The sequence below is a fragment of the Teleopsis dalmanni genome, chromosome 2 (genome assembly GCF_002237135.1).
Source record: "Teleopsis dalmanni isolate 2A chromosome 2, ASM223713v2, whole genome shotgun sequence".
NCBI classification, from domain to species: domain Eukaryota; kingdom Metazoa; phylum Arthropoda; class Insecta; order Diptera; family Diopsidae; genus Teleopsis; species Teleopsis dalmanni.
The window spans coordinates 144,178,273-144,193,155 of record NC_051847.1 but is presented as its reverse complement, the minus strand read 5'-3'; the positions used below and the strand labels follow the sequence as shown (position 1 = coordinate 144,193,155).

At 28.5% G+C, this 14,883-nt stretch overlaps 2 protein-coding genes across 2 annotated transcripts in view; one reads left to right on the top strand and one right to left on the bottom strand.

Annotated features, from left to right (window-relative positions):
* The window catches only part of LOC119681233 (bestrophin homolog 22-like), a gene marked incomplete at its 5' end in the record, with an annotated part of 25,199 nt that extends 13,952 nt beyond the window's left edge, over nt 1-11,247 (bottom strand). Inside the window, 1 exon segment of the mRNA XM_038094362.1 lies at nt 11,075-11,247. Coding sequence (XP_037950290.1) covers nt 11,075-11,247 — 173 coding nt within the window.
* Nucleotides 6,245-14,883, top strand: LOC119681235 (enolase-phosphatase E1-like). Its single transcript, XM_038094363.1, has 5 exons — nt 6,245-6,379; nt 13,663-13,975; nt 14,050-14,327; nt 14,392-14,648; nt 14,711-14,883. The coding sequence occupies exons 2-5, from the start codon at nt 13,904-13,906 to the stop codon at nt 14,842-14,844; spliced, it is 741 nt and encodes a 246-aa protein (XP_037950291.1). The 5' UTR covers nt 6,245-6,379; nt 13,663-13,903; the 3' UTR covers nt 14,845-14,883.

The window sequence follows — 14,883 nt, the reverse complement described above, 5'->3', positions numbered from 1 at the left end:
AATAAGATGGTAGATATAATTTGTATACAAAAAAGACGAGCAAGCAAAGCGAAAGCACAGCCACGATCAAATAAAAGTGCGCACCACAAAGAATTATGTTCATTCTCAATACAACGCCGTGCAATATTTAATACACGACTATTTTTATCTATATAAGTTGCAACAATATTAATGCCACATTTACACTCTTTAACGAATTAAAATCCAGTGACAATATAACAATATATAGAAGACAATATATCAACAAAAAAGGGATTTTTAAAGGTGCAATCAGTGAAGTGAAAGTGGAGGAGAAGCATGTCTCTGGTCAAGAGATCAAGTTGAAATACTAGATTGCACTGGCTATGTGAGACAAAAAAAGGGCGTACGAAGTAGATAGTAAACAGTATTTGAGCGAAAAGTGAACATCTTTAGGTAGACTAAACGCAAAATAATTAATTTGACAAACTAAATTCATAGCGACAAATTAACAGAGCAGTAGTTTTCTTAAAAACGTCTATAACCAATATTGCTAATGAATTGCGAATACATACACTGCATATATAATATGTATACAAAGTTACTTTTTGTTCATACCAAATAGACTCTTAAACCTCTTAATCGACCTGCGTGATATATAACACTTCACGATCAGACGATCAGGTAATATATACGTTATAGTTTTGACTTTAGATGAAGGGTCTGTTAACTACGAATAAATTGATAGGTTATGAATGCCAATGAAATTATAAAGTGTTAGTTTAAATATCTAATTTCTTTAAAATTTTCTGCATTTCCATCACTTAAAATTGGAGCACCAATTATTGTTTTCCATATACATAAGTTCATACAATCTGGTAAATAGAACCAGATTAGCTGGAAAATGAATCGTATCAAGTAACAGTTAACTCTACTTAGATTAGAATACAACTAAACCGAGATCTAAAAGCATATTATTCTGTTATAAAACTGAATATCGTTCCTGTTCTGTCATACGTTGCAACAACACATACAGGGTACAATTAATTTATTTTGTTAATAATAATGTTTTTTAAGCAATTATAATAATAATAATACATTTAAAGTATAATTATATTTTAATCATTATATTTATTTAAAAAAATTGTTGATGTGTTTTGAATTGGATTTTTAAAATATTATTTAGTTTAATAAAGCATGCACAAAACATAAGTAGGGTATAACCTTGCTATAAATACCACTTAAAAATTGATTTATAAATAAAAAATATATGTCAATACGTCTTTACTGTTTCGGGGTGTTTTATTTCATATTAAGCAAAAGTAAAAAAAATAAAACAGGTATTTCAGCAAAAATATTTAAATGAAAAACCATAAACAAAGCAAAAAAATATTGAGTTATTTGGTATTTAAACAGTTTTTGCATTTTATTTTTCTTATTGGAAAATATGAGCAGTGTCGATACTTTCAAATTTGTGTCAGTACACTCTTACGTATGCAACATTATTGATAATTATAAACACTTTTTGGAACTTAGGACCTCCACGAAGTCACTAGTACTAAACAATAAGACCTCTTCAAATGATCAGTTTTCACGAGAACAATTATAAAATTCACTTGAATTTATAGATCACCTCTTGATATTTTACCAAATAAATTTTTTTTATGCGTTGTTATTCATTTGAAATCCTAATTGAATACTTTAAATGTAAAAAAATTGTTTATTTTACTGTGAAAATAAATTGCAAACACAACGATAGACTACTACTATTGTTACTATTTGTTAATTATTTTTTATTTTATTTTTTTTTATTTTATCCCTAACTGAAAACGGAGTTCTACAATCGTATTCCGTAAAACGTTTCGCCTATCAGAAGAATCGTTCATGTGTGGACGATTACGTCAAGAAAGCGTGTTATCTATCTTAACACCTCTCCGTGTACCTCCTACGTTTTAACGTAATGACACGAAAGCAAAAGTCAGAATGGCGTTACCATATAAAAAATCAAACAGTTCTGCTATGTATTTTGAACATTTTTTTTGGTAGGCAACACCTCAGAAGAGAAGAATAAATAACATCAACAGAGCTGAAAGATTTGGTGCTACGACGAGAGGGAAGGAAACAACATGGACTGGTTTCTTCCAGTAGTAGAGATTAGGCTTATTATTTTTTTATTTCTTAACAAATGTTTTCTTTTACAGAATACCTTGCAAATACAAGTATATATTGCACTTGCATTATCGGTCCTTCTAGCAATCAGTTAATTCCATTTAAGCCGATCGTCCTTATAAAGGACACCAACAAACTTTGGTTTTGTCTATCTAATAAAAAATCATCAAAAACACGATCAAATCGTTTTACAAAATGAAGCTGTTAATATCACTATTGATTAACGTTTCAAATACTTTTAAGTCCATTAAATCTTGTGCGATAACATAATGGGTCAAAAAACTTAAATGGAACCTAAGGATCGCCCCTGTATGACCTCACCTATTTTTCACTATTGTTTTTTTTAAAGTTATGTAGAATGTTTTTAATTGAATCAAAATAAAGATGGATTTAAATTACAAATAATAGAATATACTTTTTATTTAAACATCTTAATTTTTGTATTATATTATTTTTTATAATGATTAATAAAATATTGATTCTTTTAATATAAATTTTCTTAAAATTTTTCAATTAAATTTTTTTCTTTTAATTTTAAAAAAATTTTAAAAAATTTTAAAAAATAGTTTTAGTATTATGATATGTATACACATATAACAATACCTATATAGTAAAGATGTGGAATTTATTGCTTAAAAAATTTAATATAATTAAATAACATCATCGAAAGGTAAATAATGACTAAATTTAAAAATATTGAATGTCTCCGACAATTATGAGTTCAATAAAATTTATTTTCAATTAATTTTTTCCGTTTTCTTTGATCAGACAAAAAGTATATTCAACTCTAAAATATTTTATCAAAAAAAATGTGAGTAAATTAATAATATGATAAGCTATTAATACATTGTGGTCCGTCAAAAGTGCACATACTCTTCAAAAAATCAAACGGTCTACATATTATATATATAAAATATATATTATGTGTATGATCTCATACGTAAAATGTAAGGTTTTGCCAATCAGTGCTAATTTAAACATAGTGAATGGAATGCAGTAGTCAATTATCATATGTACACATAGAGGTATATTAATACAAACAACTACAAAAAGTATACCCAATTTATATAAGATAATCTAACGAATCAAATGTTACCAACATTTACTATTGACTCAATTGCACATTAAATAAATAAACTAAAACTTACTTAAACCAATGCAATTATTCCTGGAAATTAACATGAGTTCTTTAAACATTTAATCATCCATTAATAATTATTATTATAAGCATTCGATCCAGTAAATTGATCCGAAACAGCATTTGTAAAAATAAACGTTGCACAACATCTGCGGACATTTATACTTGCGATAAATCTTGAAAATATGGTAAAGGAAAGCAGTAGGATCCCAAAAAATCAAAATACAAAAATCGAAAATATAGTTGAAAGCAATATTGTAATCGAAATTTTGTAATAATATTAATATAATTATTAATTATTAATATAACTAATAATTATTAATTAATTATTAATTATTATTAATACAATTAATAATTATTAATTATTAAAAATTAATAATTATATCTTATACTGCTCTTGAATAAAGATTTCCAAATTTGAAGGAACCCACAATCTACATTACGTAGTGAAAGTATTCTAAAACGATTCAATTGATCAATGGATTAAAAATAATTGCAGTCCGGGAAATATTAGATAGCTTTTAGTGACTAGGGTGGACAAGCTCATAATTACAATATATCTGCATTATGTCAAACTATTACGAGGAAAATAGAATATATAATCTTTTGAATTTATAAAACTAAACGAGTTTATATTTTAATATCTTTCAAATAATATGATTATTCAAGGTTTATACATAAAATAAACGATTGTTTGTGTTAGCAATGACTTAATTGTTAAAACCAGTTCTCTGATATACTGTTGAAAAGAATAAGGGTGCTATTCCTATTTAATAATGAATTAAAAGCATCAGAAATATGAATTGACAATTTAAATAATTAATAATTTTATAATTCATTATTAAAAAAATAGTATTAAACCCCTACTTGTTTTTGCACATTTCTTTCAAAATAGAAAGAAATGAGAAGAACATGATAAAAATTCATAACCCAACAAATGTAAAGTATCCATATGGAACGATAATAGGGTTAGGTCTGATTGGCGTAACGGCCTTATGGACCAAATTTTACTTGAGCACAAATGTTAGCTCGTTGTGATATCATAAAAAAACGTTATTCATATAACAGATCATGAAAATCACCAAAATAAAAGATGTGCAGATCTAAGCTACCAATGCACTATTATTATTGAAGAAAACCACAAATTTCTCATTTAAGTAAAAGTGGGCCAACCTGAAAAATATATAAACTTGGGTATGTCCTTAATGTTAAAGGAAGATAGCTTCGTCAACTCAGTAAAAAAAATTAATCTAAAAGATGTTTAGCTCTCTATTGGGAAAAGATGGTACTGCCACATAAAGTGAAACACAGTTTCACAGTTTTACTCCTCCTCTGAAAAACTACAACCACCACAAAGCTTTGACAATGACGTATATTGTGGAACCTAGTTGAAGAAGCTGTCTGGTGAGCTCTTGTCAAAACTGCGCTAAGTCAATTTTGAGACCTGACAAGAATTGTAACCTACCCTTGCTCTTTAAATTACTTCTATGTATTTAAGTTTAACAACTAATTTAGCCATTGCAGCTGGGATGTCAATATTCAGATGTATAACCCAACGAGCATCAGGTCTGTTTTAGCAAGTTCACCTATCTTGCAGTCACCTGAGATGTGTCTGTGTCAAGATGCTAATATGAATTGGACACTGATAAATCTGATCAACTCTTTGAAAATAGCCTACCATAGTCGAACTGTTAAAGGTGAAATTGTAGCGGTTACTGGAGTTTTAATAGCAGGTTGCTTATCCAAGAAGATTGCGATCTATAAATACGAATTCTTGTTTCACAAGACTTATTTTAATGCATACTAAATTGCCATTACTTCTGCCTCAAGGCTTCTACAATGGTTTAAAGGTCAAAGAATTTTGATCAAACTTGCATCTAGGTTATACTTGAGAGGAATTGTGATCGTATGAAGAGAAATTAAATAGGATGTGGTTAGTTTCATAGTTATTATGAAGGGAAATTAAATAGGATGTGGTTAGTTTCAGAAATATTTTTTAGAGCTTTTTGATTAAAAAGTTATTTTTCTTTAATAAAGGCAGAAATAATTTCTTTTTACCTTTTTAAATACAAATATGTGTCACTATACACAGAACCACTTATCTTCTGTCGGGGATTTTTAATACATTTTATTTTTAATGATATATTTCCTAAAAATATTATCGTAAATTATTTACACTGACTTACGTAACCCAGAAAGGAACTTTATAAATAGAAAAAATATAGAAAAAATATAGAAAAAATATAATAAAAAAATAAAAATAATAAAGAAAATATAATAAAAAAATATATAATTGAAATGTAAAAAGTGATGATTAGATGGAATTACAGCGGTAGGAATGTGAATGACCATGTTTCAAGTGCATGCTTATTCCGTTAACTTTATTGATGAATGACAACTGCGCAACAGAATATCATTTCTACAAATGTTTCAAATACACGTTTAACCGCACTTTATCTACACTTGTACTCCACAGACCCAACAATGTAATTTTGGGTATTTAACTAGAAATACAAGCCAGACGAATGCGCTTATGAAATTGAATGCGCATATCTTTCTAATGATACGAGGCATACGAGCCATACGAGGCATACGTAACGCACGTACAATAAGCAAGAATATGAAATTTAATCGTTGTACAAATATTTGATGATTATCATTATAAATTAGCAAATATTATAAATAAAATAAATAATAAAAAATTGTTAAACACAAAATATCAGCTTTTAAATTCGCAGTTATAAAACAAAGCAGAATAAGTTCTGCTCACGTATCGCTTATCAGAAAACCAAGCATTCTCAGCAGATATCAGTAACTCCAACTCAGACTGTACATTTGGGAACTTGCAAAAATTTAAAAAGTGAAACCATAAAGCAGATACTATTTTTGCAATGTTCCGGTGTTGTTTAGTATTAATGAAATTTCATAGTTCTTGAGATATTAAATTTAATAAAATATGTTTACAATATGTTTATAAGAAAATATAGTGAATTCGTTAATCAATTTCTCAGTCTCAATATCACGTCCTAAGCACATTAAATTTACAATGAGTCAGAAGAAAGAAACAAATGTACTAAAATATATACATTGTCTCATCTGGAACAAGTCGAAGAAGTAAATAACAAAAAATCTATTATATATTTGAAAGATATTAATTATAATAAATGTACAAATGTGTAATAAGTAATTTTTATATATCAACACAACTTTAATATTTGAGATTATTTTCAGGAACTATCTTAGCAGTACAAATAATACATATAATTCGTAATGGAAAATAATTCATCTTATAAAGTGATAAGAATATATGAATAAAAGAATATACGATAAAAGAAAAAACATACATGTATATAATGAAAAATATTGAAATTAGTATGAAGAAACAAAATATTTATTATTTACAGCCAGGCTTTAATCATTTAATGATTATTGTCAATGTTATATATATAAAATTTTTAAGATTCTGTTCAGCAAAATCTTTCAATAGTAGCATTGTACAGCTTATTATAAAAATATAGGCAATGAGGTCATTATATATACGGGGATTGTTTGAGATCGTACAACTCCTGTGGTAACAACTACATTCAATAAATCTTAAAATAATTTTGTAACATGTCGGGCAATAATTTTAATCTTAATTAAAGATTATATATCTGATATTTAAACTTCTCTTAGTTTGAAAACGACTCAACGCAGTTTTCTTTAAAAAAAAAAATTATATATTTTAAAACAAAAAAAACGTATAAATGATTCAAAAACGGTTTAGCGAATTTAGGAGTGATCACATAACGTCTAAATTAAATAAAAACTACAGATATTGGGAATAAAATTCATAAAAGGGAAATATTAAAAAATTATTAGAAAGATTGACGATGGATTGAAATCGATTTACTCACTCTGAAATCACATAAAAACCAGTGTTCCAAGAAAATTTTTTCTATACCCTATAATCCGGAAACGAAAGAGCAGTCAAAGCAGTAGCTTGAGGCTCGTTAAAATAGACGATGAGACTTCAATCAACAGGAAAGGTGTTTTTGAGATGTATATGACGTAATTATGATTAACAACATCGAAAAAAACAAAAGAATAACAGTACAATATTATGCGATCCTTTAAAGTAAAATTAAAGAAAATTAATGTTATTTTACCATCACAACGTGTTAGCCCATTTGAGAGAAATTGTATACAAACAAAATAGGTCGAATTGTGTTATGAAGTGCCACCACATCTAGCATATATACCAAAGTTGTCTACATTCAATTTTAATTGATTTTTAATTCAAACAATGGTTTGTGGTGAAGGAATCAAATCTATCGGACGTTATCACTGCACCTAATAAATATTTCGAAGACCTCTACTAATCATACTTTGCTAGAAATTTGCGGACTAGGTCGAAAAAATTTTGATGTAAGTAAAAAAGTCATTGGATATTCACTCCAAACCAAGCATAGATATAAAAGCTACCAATAGGAAAGGAAAAAGAAACAACTAAACGCTTTCTTTACAGCGACATTGAGACATTCTACTATTAAAGCCTATGCTTGATTAAAATCTCAACTAAAATTTAGAATTATATATATACAACTTAGACGCTAGATGCTTACAAATTTGAGTGACTATTTAAAAAGATCAATAAGATTGTAATATAGAAAAGTTGAATATATTTCATATATTTATTATATTTCTATAACTTGTACCTTAAAGAAATACTGAAATAAATGTTACAATTACCTACCTTATATTGATTGGAAGTTAGAAAATGGGAAGATAGAATTTTTAATAATGTTTTAGGTAGACAGTAACGTATAACTAGCTAATAGGATGTGAACCATATTGAAACCATAGCATGCTACAAAAGACTCATAAGATGGTATTTCTATAGTTTTTACCATTTCTAACAATTTTTTTAATATTATAGTAAAATCTCCAGATCTTCAAAACAAAGTTATATTAATATTATTCAATAACTTCAAAAGAAAATACTTAGAAACATGAAAAATGTACGTGCCACTAATTTTGGTGTATCAATCGTAAAATAGTAAACTGGGCTAACAGTCTAGTTAAATAACAGAAAAGTGTATTAAATACGCCCAGAAAGAAAGAAGACCGAAGCGCATGATATCCGATATAGGAATATATGTATTATATGTTTCAAATAAATAAAATACATATAACATATATAACAGAGTTCGTATTTGCGTACCCATGAGCGGCTCATTTCGGCTCATTCTGCTCACGGCTCATGAACCGGCAAAAAAACTCTTTTCATACGATGGCTCTCGCTCACGAGCGAGCCCAACTGCAAAGCTCACGCTCACGAGCAAGAGCCACCATTTAGTTATAAATGGGCTCACGCTCGTGAGCAAGAGTATGAGCTGCGGGTCACGGGATCTCATGCGCCCAATTTAAGATATTGCTATTATTTTTTTTTGTGAAAACATGTCATTAAAAAAGACACTAACTAAAATAACTAAAATATGGAAATAATCAAAGTTCCTAAAATAAACAATAAATATATTTTTATTGTTTATTTGTGGAAAATAATATTTTTAAATTTGTTTTTCAAATTCAAATTATTGTTTCATTATATTGTTTTAATATGAAATTATATATTTTCACATATAACGTTTATAAAAATAAATAAAGCAAATAAACTAATAAATCGCTTTTTATTAAACACGTGAGCTCGTGAGCTCTCAGCTCGTGAGACCTCATGAGAATCTCTTCAATATGAGTAACTTAAAGGTTCAAGCTGGTGAGCAGCTCTTCAATATGAGCCAAATATGGACTCACGCTCATGAGCCAACTTTGGGCTCACATAAGAATTGGCTCTTGCTCATGAGCCTGAACTGCTCATGAGTTAGCAAATACAAACCCTGATATATACTATGAATAGATCATAGTTAAGTATAACAATTCTAAGGAAGAAATGTGTTAGTCTATATAAAAGGCACTAATTGAAAAATATTAAGCAAGACTATGAAATCTAAACTAATTAATTCTTGCATTATTCACATCTTGTGCAATATATACAATAGAATACATATATTATTTTATATGATATGTGTATATTTATGTAAACAATATAAAACATTTAAAAATAGAAATACAAATATTAAATTTTTCTTTTGTGTTAATAAACAAAACTTGTTGTGTTAAAATTCTTACCTAAATCTCAGACTTGCACATACATTTGCTGTGCTGTTAATTGTTCCTTAATTTATTATTTAATTCAATAATAAATATATATATATTTAGGAATAAAATTTGCATATGACTGTATATATTTATACTTATATTTGATGTAAATGACTACATAGAGTATTATATTATCTAAGTTAGTATAATTAAAACAAACTCATTTGGTATTAAAATGTCCATCAAATAAAATCAAATGTGTCAGACAGCTTTGAGTTGATTCCAGAAGTCAAATATACTTAAATTTGTAGGCGCATAAATAATAAATGGCTTATTTAGTTAATTACTAATAGACAAGTGGAAATAATTGGAAATAAAAAATTATCTGTTAAATTATTTTTGTAATTAACAAACATGAATCATCATATTATACTCGTAGTAGTTTTAATGTTTAAAAATGTCTGAACATAAATATATATGTATAAGCAGGCGCGTAGCCAGACTGAAAGAGAGATTGAAGCCAACACCCCGAAATGAACTAGAGGATTATATTTATACATATGTATATTTAGTATTGTTTCATGGTTGTTTCATAAGAGAAAAATTTTTTACTGAATTATCTTAACGTAGTAATGTTTGACAATACATATAGAATTTTAGAGCCCATACCAATTTTTAAATTATTTCACCAAAAGCTCAATGAAGGTAAAACTAAAGTTGAAGGTACACTTTGCATTACAACAAACTTTCATATATATATATGGTTTTTGAATAATTAAACGTTTGTCTTAGATACTCCATTTTGACTATATTAAACACCTCACCTAAGCTAGACTAAACTGTAGGTATGAAGCTAATTGTCAACAACAACTAGCAACTACAATATGTCAGTAGACTGAGTATGAACATAATAATATTTGACCGAATACTAGAACATGAAACATTTGACGATAACAAAACAACTACCAAGATAACTATATTTCATGCCTTAACTATCTTCATAGAACCCAAGCTTTTCACTTCCACTGCATCAGCATTTTGAAATATTAAATATAAAATGCGAAAGCAGAAACTGATATGAAAAATTTAATGGAATCCAAATAACTCCCTCTCGTCAACAACAAAAATACTGACAATTTTCTTATTATAAATATATATCAACTAAAAGGAATCACTGGTTTTTTAACTAAGCACGCTCCAATTAGCTACCCTTTTTTAAAGATGCAAATCGAGCATGAAATGTCGAATGAAAATTTCGCCAATCTTATGTGCTTATATTCTAGGATTATCAGAAAACGAATCCTGGACATTATTTTAACTCTCATTCCTTGTAACGCTTTGCCACTTCCACTAATTTTAACTGAATCGGAAAAAAAAGAACTTGCTGTAACCCACACAATGATCCCAGAATCAACAGACTGTGATGTGTCACTATTCTTAGATACATATATTCTTATATCAGAAAAATATATTAACACCGTTATTAATGAATTTTTAATAAGAACGATTATTAGACCTAGTATTATATGAATACTAGACCATCTAATTAAATCCACATATAAGATCTTTATGATATATAACTTATACACAGAATTCATAAAAATTCCTTGAATTGTATTTAAGTTACTTAGACTATATTTTAAGTTAATAAACTTAAAGTATTTAACTTACTTAGCATTTCCGATTGCGTTTTCGTCGCCACATGTGCGCCCAATTTGAAAAGCGAAACTGCGCTCATGTTGATTATAGTTGAAGTTATTTCCATACGGAAATTGTTGCAAATGATTTTGTTGCTGTATATGTTGGTACATGATTGGTTGTTGTTGCTGTTGCATTTGTTGTTGTTGTTGTGGCTCTTGATGTTGGAACTGTGGTTGTTGCAACTGATGATTTTGTTGTGCCAGCACTTTATTTTCATCATTTAAATGTCCATCAGGATTTAAGCGTAACTGGTCGGCTGTCGTGGAATTAGCCTCTAAGTTACCATAGAACCCATTGTTGCGATGCATGACAGACTGCGCTTGACCATTCATAAATTCACTTTCAGTTGTACTTACAATCACAGACGGCGGTTGAACAGCACTTAGTATACCTGATTGTACAACATTCGTACTCATCAGGCCAGCATTGTTATAGTTCACAGGATTTGTGAACGATTGCTCTATGCTGTTCAAATTAGCGGCAGCAACAGCTTGTTGCAGTTGCTGCATTCTGCTGTTATTACGCTGCCTAGCCAATAAGCGGCAATCCTGCTTATGGGATGGCCAGTCTATGTGCTGATGCCCTGTGCAGCAATAGTAAACAGTCTTACATTTGGCACAACGCAACAATTGATCTTGTGTGCCACAAATGGCGCAACATGGAGGTGCCGGCATTCGGTGTTGACTTTGTTGTGTCATTATATGTGTTTCCATATTTTCTTTTTTTCTTTTAGTTATATTTTATATTTAATTTGTGTGTCAATAAGGTATAAGGTAGTCGTTTTTTGTTTTGTCCTTGTACTGCCCTCTTATGCATTTGTCATATTTTTTTTTTCGTACTTACGACTTTAACCTTGAAGTGGAAGCGGTCAGTCAGATTAGTGTGGACTTGCTCACTAACTTTGCTGTAGTAGTAGTAGCTGTTGTTGTTGTTGTTGTTGTTGTTGTAATTATTGCAGCTGTTTTCACACTTTTATTGTTGCAAGTGGTGAGGGGCAGGTTGATAACACTGTCAAAGCTATTAAACTTTACAGTTGATACTCAGTTAATTTCCGCAGTGCTTGTCAATTTTTGTTTGCTTTTCTCATTATTTTGTTGTTTTTTTCTGTTTTTTGTTAATCACGTAGGCCACTTTGTTTTGGTGCAGATTTTGTTGTTGTTGTTAAGCACGACGCTACGTTGCTAATCGTTTTCATTTCTACAAAACAATGTAAATAACAACAACAAATCGAAATTTCTTGTCGTTGTGCGTTTTTGTTGTTGCTGTGCTATTTTAGTTTTGTTTAAATAATGCAAAATTGTATTGAACGTATTTTCGCAAGCTTTCGATTCAAAAAAGGCAACAATCTTTTCACACACTTTATACGTCTCATATAAATCTATTTCAATTATTTACCGATAACCGTACTAGGTAAAAATTCAATTAATTAATAATAAAACAAGTAACTTTCTCGAAATATTGCTGGGAAACTATTTTGACAGCTCTAAAGGGTGAAATGCTCTGTTCCAACTGTCAAAAATAATAATTTCATCGAGACTCGATAAACATATTGAGATGCCACATGTCAGTTATTGAAAAGTAATGCCGCAGTTCAAAATGAATTTCTGTAGATAGATTTTATGTTACATGCAGTCAACAAATGTTTGTAAATCTTTATAAGTGCTTAATAAATTTATAATTTTATTTTGACTATTTTTTATATTAATATAATAGCAAGCTTACATTATCATAAATACGCACAAACTCTAAATGAATTTTATATTGCTGTTAATTGACAACTAGCAGTCAAACAACTAAAATTAAACTCTTTCTGAATTATTTAAAGTAATTTTTCTTACAAAAATTAATAATATGGTGGTTTTGATGGTGGTTTACAGTCTCAAAAAATTAAATTATAATTAAATGCAAGAAATAATTCCAATTCCATTTTTGATGAGTATTTGGCAATACTCGAAACAGCTGTATGGTCAACCAAAAACTCGATTAATTTATATACAATAAAAAATATTTCACTACTTCATTACTTTTAGAAACTTACCTATAAAAAATTTATGCAAATATATATTAGAGATTACCAGTATAAGAGATCGAATCCTAACATATAAAAATTTTTTAATATATTAAAAAATGCAACTTATTTTTTAAATGTAAATTATATTGTTTAAATAAGACTAAATAAAATTAAAATTTTAATTATATTCTGTGGAAAAAAATATTTTCAACTTTTTCACCGCTATTATTGCTTTTTGTGAGTTATTTTTTCTAGTTACACAATACAGAATACTACTATTATAATTTATTCGTGTTATTGTGTTTAGCTTTGTCCATTCAAGGCAAGCATAAAAAAAAACTCACCTTATGGTCTATTCACACAGTACAAATAATTGAATTTTTGTTCCTATGGAAATTTTTAGTTATCATGCGCACATTTGTATCATATTTTTCATTAATGAATCATATAAATGTTTATATAATATCAAAATATGTTTTAAATATAATTCTATAACTATTATAGTTTTACTAAAGATGTTCGTTTTCTCTACAAATTTCTATTTTAGAATAATTCAACATATGTAATATGTTAGTCCAATTTTTGGATAGTGAGTTTCCCATCATCGATATTGTTACATGAAAATAATCACACCAATTAGTAACTTACCATGCCCAACACATTGTTGCCGGTTTGTTGTTTAAGCTAGATAATGATTTTGTTCAATTGTAGTTTGGAACTTTAATATATTTAAAACCTTAAAACTAAAATAAAAATATTAGAAAATAAACTTCTAATATTCCTTAAAAATGTTTGACTACCGTGCCAGAGCTGTGCTTTTGGATATAGAAGGAACAACAACATCTATAAGCTTTGTTAAGGTAACAATGCACAGCATTTTAAAATAATTTTTATAGAGTATTTATTCTTAACAAATATGTATTTCATTTAAAAGGATGAATTATTTCCATATGCAATAGAACATGCCAAAGAATTTTTAGATGAGACTTGGGAGGACGCCACCACAAAAGAAGTGGTTAATAACTTACAAGTCTTAAACGAATTCAATGAGTTCAAACAGAACACGAATGAAGATTCCCTTGACATTTCTTCAAAAATAATAGCAGATTTTGTCAAATATTTAACCGATTTGGATCTTAAACTTGGGCCATTTAAAACGTTACAAGGCATGATCTGGAAAAAAGGCTATGAAGATGGCAAACTAAAAGGCCAGTAAGTGTATAATACAAATTAATGGAATAAGCATAAATATATTGAATTAATATATTGTTTCTAGTCTATTTGATGATTGCTTTAGCGCATTTTTTAATTGGAACTCAGTGGACTTGAACGTGGCAATTTATTCCAGCGGTAGTGTTGCTGCACAAAAATTACTTTTTAGTCATTCGGTGAGTGGAGATCTATCACCAGTAATAAGTCATTATTTTGATACAACAATTGGTAACAAACGAGTACCAGAGTCGTATATTCAGATTGCCAAAGAGATGGGTTTGGTTATACGTGAGATTGTATTTTTAACTGATGTTTGGGAAGGTGAATAAAATATTTTTTATATATAAGAGTATAATAATGTACTAACGTTTATTTTATATTAGAAGCTAAAGCTGCAAAGCAAGCCGGAATGCAGGTAATCATTATGTTGCGTCCTGGAAATGCACCTTTGACTGAACAGCAGCTGAAAGGTTTTGATACAGCAACGAATTTTCTTGAATTTAAAATTTTTCCATAAAAGAGTGTTTAATTATTAGCATACATAATTATAAAATGC

Bases quoted from the DNA above. Each gene is read 5' to 3' on its own strand.
- LOC119681235 (XM_038094363.1), top strand. From the start codon at position 13,904: ATGTTTGACTACCGTGCCAGAGCTGTGCTTTTGGATATAGAAGGAACA. The intron at 14,328-14,391 runs GTAAGTGTATAA...TATTGTTTCTAG, and splicing joins GATGGCAAACTAAAAGGCCA to TCTATTTGATGATTGCTTTA. The intron at 14,649-14,710 runs GTGAATAAAATA...ATTTTATATTAG, and splicing joins TTTAACTGATGTTTGGGAAG to AAGCTAAAGCTGCAAAGCAA.